This window comes from Cebus imitator, unplaced genomic scaffold, assembly GCF_001604975.1.
Source record: "Cebus imitator isolate Cc_AM_T3 unplaced genomic scaffold, Cebus_imitator-1.0 Scaffold125, whole genome shotgun sequence".
Classification (NCBI taxonomy): Eukaryota; Metazoa; Chordata; class Mammalia; order Primates; family Cebidae; genus Cebus; species Cebus imitator.
The window spans coordinates 1,910,139-1,922,102 of NW_016107440.1; the positions used below are offsets into that span (position 1 = coordinate 1,910,139).

Consider the following 11,964-nt stretch of genomic DNA (forward strand, 5'->3'; position numbering starts at 1 on the left):
AAAGGCCAGTCATGGTGGCTCACGCATTTAATCGCAGCACTTTGGGAGGCTGAGGTGGGAGGTACACGAGGTCAGGAGTTTGAAGCCAGCCTGACCAACATGGTGAAACCCCATCTCTATTAAAAATACAAAAATTCACTGATTGTGGTGGGGGGTGCCTGTATTCCCGGCTACTCAGGAGGCTGAGGCAGGAGAATCACTTGAACCCAGGACGTGGAGGTTGCAGTGAGCTGAGATCACGCCACTGCACTCCAGCCTGGGCAACAGTGTGAGACTCCATCTCAAAAGAAAAGGGAAAATAAAAAGACTATTATGGTAAAGAGTTGTATATTTGTACCTATTTTGGTGACAAAATAGTAAAAATAAGAAAACACTAAGTGCAGTTCGGGCCCTAGCCCTGTCCGCGCCCTCTCACTCCCTCTCCGCACCTTTCCAAGCAAGTCGCCTGCCGTTCACCGAGCACAGCAGCCCATGTCAGTGGTGTTCTTGCTTCTGCCTCAAAAGCGCCTTCTCGACTTTTTCACCTTCCTAAGGACTACAGGTTCTTTAAAATTCTGATCAGCAGAGCGCTGCGGTCCCTGCCGACCGGTAGTCCCAGCTACATGGGAGGCTGAGGCAGAAGGATCACTTCAGCTCATTCTCCTGCCTCAGCCTCCCAAGTAGCCGGGATTACAAGTACCTGCCACCAAGCCCCGCTAATTTTTGTATTTTTAGTGGATATGGGGTTTCACCATGTTGGTCAGCCCAGGAGTTTGAGACCAGCCTGGGCAACATAGTAAAACCCCTGTCTTTAAAAATAATAATAATAAAATTGACCAGGCGTGGTGGCTCACACCTGTAATCCCAGCACTTTGGGAGGCGGAGGCAGGCAGATCACCTGAGGTCAGGAGTTCAAGACCAGCCTGGTCAACATGGTAAAACCCCATTTCTACTAAAAATACAAAAATTAGCTGGGCCTGGTGGCATGTGCCTGTAATCGCAGCTACTCAGGAGGCTGAGGCAGGAGAATTGCTTGAACCCAGAAGACGGAGGCTGCAATGAGCCAAGATTGTGCCACTGCACTCCAGCCTGGGTCACAGAGTGAGATTCAGTCTTAAAAAGTAATAATAATAAAATAAAATTCTGCTCAGAGGCTGAGTTTCCGTTGAACACCTCCCTAGTCCCATCTCCCCTGCCACCAGTGTGACCCGGCATCTTTCCTCCAAGTCCCACAGCACTCCAGAATTCCTCACTGTATGGAGACCCCAGACTCTCCTGGGCCTACACCTCGGTGGCCCACATGCTCATTCGACCCTTCCGACAAGCACAGGAGATAGGTATTATCATCTCCCCACTTTAAGGATGAGAAAATAGAGCCTTAGAGAGGTAACAAAAGCAGTGGGACTAAGTTAAACCCAAACTGTCTACTCCGGGTTAGTAATCCCAGCAGTTTGGGAGGTCAAGGCAGGTGGATCACTTGAGCCCAGGAGTTTGAGACTGCTCTGGACAATGTGGTGTAACCCAATCTTTACAAAAACTATAAAAATTAGCCAGACTTGGTGGTGCATGCCTATAGTCCCAGCTACTTGAGAGGCTGAGGTGGGAGGATCTCTTGAGCCTGAGAGGCAGAGGTTACAGTGAGCCGAGATCACACTACACCACTGCACTCCAGCCTGGCCAACAGAGTGAGACTCCCCTCTCAAAAACAAAACAAAACAAACAGTCTATTCCAAAGCTTTTGCCCTTGCAACTACGCAATACCAGGTATGTTTGTTTCCCAAAATCTGGTTGCTGGGATACAGAAAAACACATAAGGAACCCTGTTAACTCACCTCCAGTTTTTCCTTGAGAATTCTAGTCCTCTGTAGTTTTATCATTTCATTTCTTTCTAAAACAGCCTCTCGCGGACTCTGAATGGCGTGCTAGGTTGTGAAAGGACACAGAAGCATGCAGAGAGCAGTGTTAACAACAGTGATGACGTGGTAAGATGCACATTTTTCGGCAGATCTTCATTTGCTCCAGACAGTCAAATATGCAGGTACTGTATTGGAATTATACGCAGTTGACCCTTGGACAACATGGGTTTGAACTGTGTGGGTCCACTTATACATGGATTCTTTTTCAATAAACATACTGAAAAAGATTTTGAAGATTTGCAACAATTTGAAAAAACTCACAAACCCTGTAGCCTAGAACTATCAAAAAAAATTAAGAAAAAGGCATATCATGAATGCATAAAATAGATGTAGATCCCAGTTTAGATTCGATCATGTATTACCATGAAATGCACATGTTTCTATTATAAAAAGTTAAAATTTATCAAAACTTCTGTAAATACCTACAGACGGTACATGGCACCATTTGCAGTCAAGAGAAATATAAACAAACGTTAAGATGTAACATTAAATTATAACTGCATATAATGAACTGTGGTACACACTACACTACTGCAATCACTTCAGAGCCATCCCTTTTGAAGTTGTGGTGAGCTCAAGTGTTGCCAATATCCACTTAAAAGGCCAAACACCATGTGATGCTAATCATCTCCATGTGAGCGGTTCATTGCTCCGGTAAATTGCATTTAAAAAGTGATCTCTTGCAGTTCTCATGTATTTTTCAACCTGCTTAGTGCAATACCCTAAATCTTGAATAACACCATGGGACCCATGTGAAGTCCAGTGATCCTGGAGGGCTCCCAAGTAGCAGAGAAAAGCCAGGACATCATAAGAAAAGGTTGAATTGCTTCATATGAACTATAGATTGAGGTCTGCAGCTGTGGTTGCCTGTCATTTTAGATGTAGGATTCATCTTGTAAACAGATGAAGTAAACTTACAGTATTGATAAATACAGTACCGTATTGTAAATGTATTTTCTCTTCCTTATGATTTTTGTTGTTTTTCTTTTGAGAGGGAGTTTCACTCTTGTTGCCCCAGCTGGAGTACAATGGTGCGATCCCAGCTAACTGCAAACTCTGCCTCCTGGGTTCAAGTGGTTCTCCTGCCTCAGCCTCCCAAGTAGCCACCACGCCCGGCTAATTTTGTATTTTTAGTAGAGATGAGGTTTCTCCATGTTGGTCAGGCTGGTCTTGAACTCCCGACCTCAGATGACCTGTCTTGGCATCCCAAAGTGCTGGGATTACAGGTGTGAGATACCACACCTGGCCTTCCTTATGATTTTCTTAATAACATTTTCTTTTCTCTAGCTTATTTAATTGTAAGAATACAGAACATAATACACATAGCATACAAAATATGTATTAATTGACTGTATCGGTAAGACTTTCAATCAAGGGTGGGCTATTAGTAGTTAAGTTTTTGGGGAATCAAAAATTATGTGTGGATTTTTGACTGAGCAGCGGGTTGGCACCCTAACCTCTAAGTTGTTCAAGGGTCAACAGTAATATCAGTCATAAAAAGTATTATTTTAAAAAGAACTAGTTCAGGTTAGGCATGGTGGCTCACGCCTGTAATCCCAGCAACACGGGAGGTAGAGATGCGCAGATCATCTGAGGTCAGGAGTTCAAGACCAGCCTGGTCAACATGGTGAAACCCCATCTCTACTAAAAATACAAAAATTAGCTGGGCGTGGTGGTATGTGCCAGTAATCCCAGCTACTCAGGAGGCTGAGGCAGGAGAATGGCTTGAAACTGGGAGGCAGAGGTTGCAGTGAGCCGAGATTGTACCACCGCACTCCAGCCTGGGTGGCAGAGTAAGACTCTGTCTCAAAAAATAATAATAATAATTTAAAAAGAAAAAGAACTAGTTCATACTTACATTTCCCGCCTTTCTTTCCCTGAAACATAATTAGAAAAATGTAACAATTACTTAACTTTTACGATGTGCCACGGCAGTCCTTCCATTTTCCCCAAAAGTAACACATGCTGCCCTGTGTCTGTGCCTTTTCATAAGGTCTTTCTTTGACCCGATGCTCTCTCTTCTGACCCACCTCCGGCATCCACTTGAAAAAAGTGCCTGCATTTCTAAATGGCCAGTCAGCGTTTTGTCAACCGTGAACGTTTTCTGTGACCTCACTCCCTGTCCCAGTCGAAAACGCAGACTTCTCGCCCTGGGTTCCGGTAGCACCTGGCTCGTCCTTTCACATATAACATTTAACCCTCCTACAGACAATGAACTCAGAGACTGGGCAAGGTGCCTCTGAATCTACAGCCCCTAGCCATGTTCAATAAATACTTATTATTAATAAATCAGATTTACTTATGCGAATGTGAGCGTTGGCATTGGAAAGGGAGGGCCAGAGATATTATTCTGCGCTGGGGTGAGATGGGGAATAATGCTGGAGGGAAAAAAATGAAGCTGCAATTCCAACCCATGAGACTAAGTGAATTCCTGGAGACGGCAGTCAGACCTAAGCTTCAGCGGGCGTAGAGGAAAGGGTGGAGGGGCCGGTAAAGCAGCTCTTGGAGGCGAGAAGCATCCGTGACATCACATCCCATGAGCACACACCCCATGGATCCAGGAAAGCCCAGTTTATACCTGCTGATCCCCTCTAAGGACTAACCGCTCCCCCCTCACTCTCGAATATGTCCCAATATGGAAGGTAAGTTATAGCCTTCCTAGCTACAGGACAACAGAGTTCTCCATGGAAACCCACATCTATTAAGCCCTAAAATGCTTAATTTTCACCGTTATTTGTTAGAACACGACTCTTAAGAGAATGTATCTACCTTTGCCTGAAGTTCTAAAACCTTAAGAACCTGTTGCAAGTGAGTTAAAAAGCTCACGAGTCTCTGGCTGGGAATGCTGGGCTTAAACCTAGGAGATGGGTTGATCGGTGCAGCAAACCACCATGGCACGTGTTTACCGTGTAACAAGCCTGCACATTCCTGCACCCTGAAACTTATAAAAACAAAAATAAATGTTTTTAATGATTTTTAGAACACTCAGGAGTAAAAAACCTGAAACATCAAAGCTGTACCCTAGGCCAGGCACGGGCCCATGCCTGTAATACCAGCACTTTGGGAGGCTGAGGTGGGTGGATCACCTGAGGTCCGGAGTTCAAGACCACTCTGGCCAACATGGCGAAACCCTGTCTCTACTAAAAATACAAAAATTAGTGAGGCGTACTAGCTGGTACCTGTAATCCCAGCTACTCAGGAGGCTGAGGCAGGAGAATTGCTTGAACCCGGAGGGCAGAGGTTGCAGTAAACTGAGATCAAACCATTGCACTCCAGCCTGGGCAACAGAGCAAGACTGTCTCAAAGAAAAAAGCTGTACCCTGCCAGATAGGATTATGGGCTGTACCTCCTAGTTACGGGGGCATCTACACTTTCTACATCTGTGGAGCAGGTGGGACCATCACATCCCACAGTGCAGGAGGTACCACCTGCATCTGGTACATGTGAGTGGCACCCCCGGAGCTATGTAGGGGATACCAGCTTGGCACTAAGCAGTTACGCTGGGAGGTTCAGATTCCCGAGACAACCCAACCAAGGGTCCTGATGTCCCAGGAAGTCACCAGCCTTTTCTTTCACCCCAACAGTCACTTCGTGAAGCCCAAGATGCTCACCACGTTATAAGTCAAGCTCCGTACTACTGTAATCAGGACCCACAGACGAAAGCCCCTGGCTGGAGCCCCCATCCCCACGAGCCCAGCACAATACCTTAGATATTCTGGCAAGTGGAGTTTGTCCGTCTTGGTGACCACCAGGGCCACATCCCTACAGAAGCCCCGCTGGCAGGCTTTGATGCTCTCATTTAGAAGGTCTTCGTGGGCTCGCCCCCCAGATACTCGCTCTACATCACTCAACACCCAGATCACCGAGCATTTGTCAATGGTCTGCAAAACATGACCACACCGTGTGTCAGCACAGGAATGGAGTCACGGCTCCCGAGGACCGATTACCTAATGTACTGCTTCAGCCTCTCCCTCCAGTCCCACCCCTCACAGCTCCCCTCCACACTCTGTGCACCAGCGGGCCAATGAACATGAAATAACAACACATTAATGGCATAAATGTTGCTCTATTGAATATGTAACTTTCACATGACGGTCATGCGTAGCCTTGTGACACTTCTCTAATTGTATTGCTACTCTTATCTTACCTCCACATAAATGAAAATCTGGTTCAATTCGGGGATTGAGTTTACTTGCAGTTCCTCGGCACTTTGCATATAAAGTGGTGACAAGTTTGTGACTTGATAATTATCATTTTGCTTTGTACCAGTAGCTTTTAACTAGCAGAGAGATAGAAACTGAGCTATGTGCCATTTCTCATATGTGCCTTGTTCTGTTAACTCCCTGGTCACAGCCTCCGCCTAGCCCAACTTGTCCCTCAAGATTGGAGGGCCCCTCAAGCATGGGCTAGCCTCTGCGTCCTGTAACATCTGGACTTAACCTCCCGCAGCGCCTTTGAGACACAGTGACGCACCAGGTCTGCTCTCTGCCCCACAGTGGGAAGCAGCCATCTGCACCTTTCCTCTTGGGATCCACCTCACCTTAAACCCAGAGCTTACCACACAGGAGAGGCTTCATAGAAGTTTGCGGCGTTAGAGATCGACAGAATTCCATAAATCAGCCCTCCAGCTCCAGTCCCAGATCCATCACTGGCTGGCTTTATCTCAGTTGTCCCCTGGGGGAGATTCTTGTTTCTCCAGACCTAGATTTGGTGGTGCCCCTACCCCCAAGCTGTCACCTGGCGGCATCATTTTGGTTTGACTGCACCTGCATGTTTAGTGCAATGCCACCAGATGGCAGCAGGGAGCCAGAAACCATTTGACAAGTTGCAAAAGCCAATGAACGTGAAATAACAACGCATTAATGGCATAAATGTTGCTCTATTAAATACGCAACTTTCACATGACAGTGATGTGTAGCCTTGTGACATTTCTCTAATTGTATTGTTACTGTTGTCTTACCTCCACATAAATGAAAATCTGGTTCAACTCAGGGATTATTTGTGGTTCCTCAGTGCTTTGCATATAAAGGGGTGACAAGTTTGTGACGTGGTAACTAAATCACCATTTTGCTTTATACCCATAGTTTTTAACTAGTATAGATTTTGTGCCCCAGAAGATACAGCGAGTCTCCAATTTGTGATGATTCAGCTTACACTTTGTCTTTACAACTTTACCATGGGTTTGCTGAACAATTGGTAAGTCTAAGACAATCAGGATGGCTGGATTTATGATTCCAGCTTACAGTGGGCTTATCAGGATGCAATTCCATGGTACGTCAATGAGCATGTGTATTTGGCAATGTCTGGAGACATTTTTAACTGTGACAACTTGGGGGGTACTAGCGGGTAGAGGCCGAGGATGCTGCTGAATATTTTTCAATGCACAGGAAAGCCCCACCCCCACCCCCATCCCACAAAGAATTATCTGGCAGCCCAAAATGTCAAGAGGTTAAGAAACCCTTATCCTGGACAGTAGGTTTCAGCTTGCTTTTAGCAGGGGAGCCTTTTTCAAATGAAATCTTAGTTAGAATTCCAACATACAAACTTGATTTTTTTTTATATGGAGTTTCACTCTTGTTGCCCAGGCTGGAGTGCAATGGGGTGATACCAGCTCACCACAACCTCCACCTCCCAGGTTCAAGCGATTCTCCTGCCTCAGCCTCCAGAGTATCTGGGATTACAGGCATGCACCACCAAGCCCTGCTAATTTTTTTTTTTTTTTTTGTATTATTTTTTGTATTTTTAGTAGAGATGGGGTTTCTCCATGTTGGTCAGTCTGGTCTTGAACTCCTGACCCCAGGTGATCCGCCCACCTCAGCCTCCTAAAATAAACTTGATTTTTAAAAGCAGAATTGCTCTGGTTGAATTGGGAGTAGAGGACCTGGAACCACGATCTGCTCAATGCCCTCTACCCTCTGTCCATAAATCTTTTGGACCCATAAATCATTGCTTAAAAAGCATCAGTTTCTCGAGTTAGACAAACTCCTTGGATTATGGGAAGTAAATGAGGCCCAAGTGGTAAAGAGACTCACGCAGGGCCACACAACCATGGGTCCTGACTCTCCTCTATACGTGAACAGACTTTGATTTAGGCAAGAACATAAAAACCATTATGGCCCTTCTGCTTCCCAAACTATAATCAACTTAGAAAAGCTTTGGGGTCTGGGCCAGATGTGGTGGCTCATGCCCATTTGGGAAGCTGAAGCAGGCAGATCACTTGAGCTTAGGAGTTCAAGACCAGCCTGAGTAACATGGTAAAATCTCATCTCTATAAAAAATATTAACCAAGCGTGGTGATGTGCACCTGTAGCCCCAGCTACTCGGGAGGCTGGGACAGGAGGGTTGAGGTTGCAGTGAGCCACCGCTGTGCCACTGTGCTCCAGCCTGGGCAACAGAGCAAGATCCTGTCTCCAACAAAACAAAACAAAAGTAGCAGCAGCTTCCAGCTCTGTCGTGTCAACAGTGGGCAGAGAATAGTCCAGCAAGTGGCAGGCCTTTAGGATGCCAGGCTGGGAGCTCCTCAGGGGCAGGGCCCCCGTCAACTTCATATTCCCCATGGTCCTTGTAAAGTCTTTTAGGCTGACTGACAGCACCACAGATGCCATGGTAACCTTGTGACCTGCACGGACAGTCCAGATGAGTTCCTGGAAAATCTGAAGTCCCTGGAAGACCATGATAAGGAGAGGCAATGATCCACCCCTGTGGCGCCTAATCAACTTTGAGACATTCTCTATTGCTCCTTATTCCCGCCTCAGTGGATAAGGCCATTGGACTTTGTGACCGACCCTGGTCAACTTCGTGCCCTACGACCCCCTCCCAGCTTGCAAAAACCGCCCTAAACTGTAACTTCTGTCACTTTGCACTGCCTACCCCAAACCTATACAACCAACTCCTATCCAACGGCCCTCTGCTGATTCTTTTCGGACTCAGCCCACCGCACCTGGGTGAATAAACAGCCATGTTGCGCGCACAAAGCCTGCTTGGGGGGGCGGGGGGTCTTGTCAATCGGAGCGCACATTTCAACAGTCCCGGGAAGCCACAGGTGCTTAGTGTTCGTTAACAGGGGAAAAGAACAGCAACCATGAAGGGGGCAGTGGTTACATTTCAGGCCCCACACGAAGCTCCCCACCGCCAGTGAGTGGTGCAGAAGATACCAAAAAAGCATTTCTATACAACCAGAACAGCTAGACTTAGGAGCAGATGAGACGGCGTCCCACCACCCCATCTGCATCTCCCCAGGCCCCACGAGGAGAATGGGCCTCAGAGGGGTTCCGAGACATGTCTCAAGTCACATGACTTCTAAGTGGCAGATCAGATTCAGGGACATCAGAATTCATACCGGGGTTTAGGGAAGGCAAGCCTGGCAGCCTGAGAGACCTGGGGAGGGCCACCGCGCTGCTCTCCCTGCAAAGAGGGAGTCTTGAGTGACTTCTTGTGAGAGGAGGTCAAAAAACCCACAAGAATGCAGGAGAGCCAGGCCAGGCAGAGCACACTGGGGACCACCCCTTGCTTCAGCCCGACCTCCCCAGAGCACGTTTTCTGAGCCAGAGTTGCCGGCTTTGATGAGCTGCCCCGTGTATCTGAACTGGCTGAGCCGCGGCTCCATCCAGTGAGAGTCCCTGGCTGCCTTCCTGGGCTGTCGTTCCCTTGCCTGAGCCTGGAACTAGCCAAGGTTGGAGATTTCCACCCCAGGATCTGAGGCCCTGCAGAAACTAAGGCTCACAAGGCCAGGCCCGGGGCACTGACCAAGGGGAAGGACACAGGGGCTGCCTTCCTCCTGGAGGAGGACATAATACAGAGCGTGTCCTGGGGCGGGAGGGGTAGACAGAGCCCCAGCAAGCAAGTTAGGAAACCTGCTCTCCAGTTCAAGGCTGTGGGATCCTGGACAACTTACTTCCCCTCTCTGAGCCTTCACGTCTTCATCTGTACAATCAGGCAGAGGCTGGAGCCTGTCCTAGATCGAGACGGGAAGCCGTGGTCACCAAGCTCCCCTGGCGCACATTCATTTATCTAAACAAACCTGCGGAGCTTCAGGAACTGGATTCTTCGGCAGCTGCTGGGCTGCTCACAAGTCACTGATGCTGGTCTCTACTCCCAGTCCTTGTCCAGCTCCGGGGCTCCTGGGTTCCTCCCACCCTGTGGTCCAGAGCGCCTCTGTCTACCATGCCCTTTCTCAATCACAGGCCCCAGTCCCTCTCTTTCTGTAAGTTTTCCCAGGAAGCCAAACTCTGGTGCAGTAGAGCTAAAGACCCCGGAACTTCTCCAGGCCTGTCTTCCACAGCCTCCTTCCTCCACCCACCCCACACTCCTTCCCTTCACCCAGAAAGACGCTCCCTGCCCCCACCAGGCCAGCTTCCTCAGCCCTCCAGCTCCACGCTAACGCTGCTCTCTGGCCAGCAATGGTGCTCGGAGGTTTCAACCGCAGCCTCCTCGTTTGCCTGGGGGAGGCTGAGCATGTCCCTTCTGAAGCCCCACCCACCTCTATATGGAAATGAATCACTTTGTGCTCCCTTTTTAAAAGTGATATGGCTTATTAATTACTGTGGACTACGAAACTCACAAGCAGTAGGATTTGGTCCCTACAAAAGCTACTACAAAGTTAAGCAGATAATCAACAGGTGTTTGCTGAAGGAATGCAATCTCTCCTACCTCTCATCCATCACTTTCTGCCACGGGGTGTAGCTCTTCTATTAGACGACGCTAAGACTTGTGAGAAGGCTCTGCTTCTCATTCAACATTGTTTTATTCGGCCTTCAACATTTTATTTGTAAAAGCAATACATGTGTTTAAAAAATATGCAAATGCTACACAGATGTATGTAGTAAAAAGTGTTAATAAACACAAACTGCTGTCAACTGTTGGGTGTGTAGCTTAGAAGGCAGGGGCTTTCTGCCGTTGTGCATTTATAAACGTTACATGCACATGTAAGCTTCTTGACGTAACAGGTCATGCTCTGCAACTCCTCATTCACTTTTCATCGAGTTCATTCTACCGTGTAAAATATAGCAGGGGTTAAGAACAGAGGCTCCCAAGGCATGTTGGCTGGGTGAAAACCCCAGTGTTACCAGCAGTAACTTACTTCACTTACAGCATCACCTAGCCCGAAGTCATACAGCAAATGCCTATTATTAGTTATAATTTTTTTGTTGAAACAGGGTCTCATCACGCAGGCTGGAGTGCAGCAGCACGATCTTGGCTCCCTGCAGCCTCTGCCTCCCAGGTTCAAGCAATTCTCCCACCTCAACCTCCCAAGTAGCTAGGACTACAGGTGTGGACCACCAAGCCTAATTAATTTTTCTATTTTTTGGTAGAGACGGGATTCACCATGTTGGCCACACAGTTCTTGAACTCCTGATCTCAAATGATCTGCCTACCTCAGCCTCCCAAAGTGCTGGGATGGCAGGCGTAGCTACAATGTTTGCATCCTCAGTGCTGAGTATAGCGTATGTGTTTGATACATGAAAAATAAATGAACAAGGAGATACATTCTTAGAAATAGCTCAACCTCTAGCCACTAAGTGCAGATTTAACTATCCACCTGCTTAACTTTCTTGTGGTGCACACGTCTGGGGAGTGGCTGTTCAGCTCACATGTAGGGGGTGCCTAAGCATTCACTTGCTGGAATTGAACCGCTCCCCAAGCCCTTGACTGACAGGATGAACGAACCTTCTTCCAAACGACCACCTTCAGCCACAGCTGATCTCACTAGCAATGGGTACCTATTCCAGAAAGCTAATTCACTCGCTGGGCAGTAACCTCTCAGGTTTTTCTCCTTGGGAATTTGAGCTGAAAGACATAAAGACTGGCCAGGTGTGGTGGCTCACACCTGTAATTCCAGCACTTTGGAAGGCCGAGGTCTGGAGGATCACAAGGTCAAGAGTTCCAGACCATCCTGGCTGACAGGGTAAAACCCTGTCTCTACTAAAAATACAAAAAAAATTAGCAGGGCATGGTGGCATGCACCTGTAGTTCCAGCTACTCAGGAGGCTGAGGCAGGAGAATCGGTTGAACCTGGGAGGCGGGGGTTACAGTGAGCCGAAATCACGCCACTACACTCCAGCTTGGGTGA

The 11,964-nt window shown here is 47.7% G+C and overlaps 1 protein-coding gene across 1 annotated transcript in view; it reads right to left on the reverse strand.

The window, feature by feature from the left end:
- Nucleotides 1–11,964, reverse strand: part of NUGGC (nuclear GTPase, germinal center associated) — a 55,403-nt gene that overhangs the window by 31,536 nt on the left and 11,903 nt on the right. Inside the window, exons 7-9 of the mRNA XM_017540374.2 lie at nt 5,601–5,776; nt 3,754–3,772; nt 1,812–1,901 (exon numbers count right to left, since the gene is read on the reverse strand). Coding sequence (XP_017395863.1) covers nt 1,812–1,901; nt 3,754–3,772; nt 5,601–5,776 — 285 coding nt within the window. The remainder of the gene's footprint in view (nt 1–1,811; nt 1,902–3,753; nt 3,773–5,600; nt 5,777–11,964) is intronic.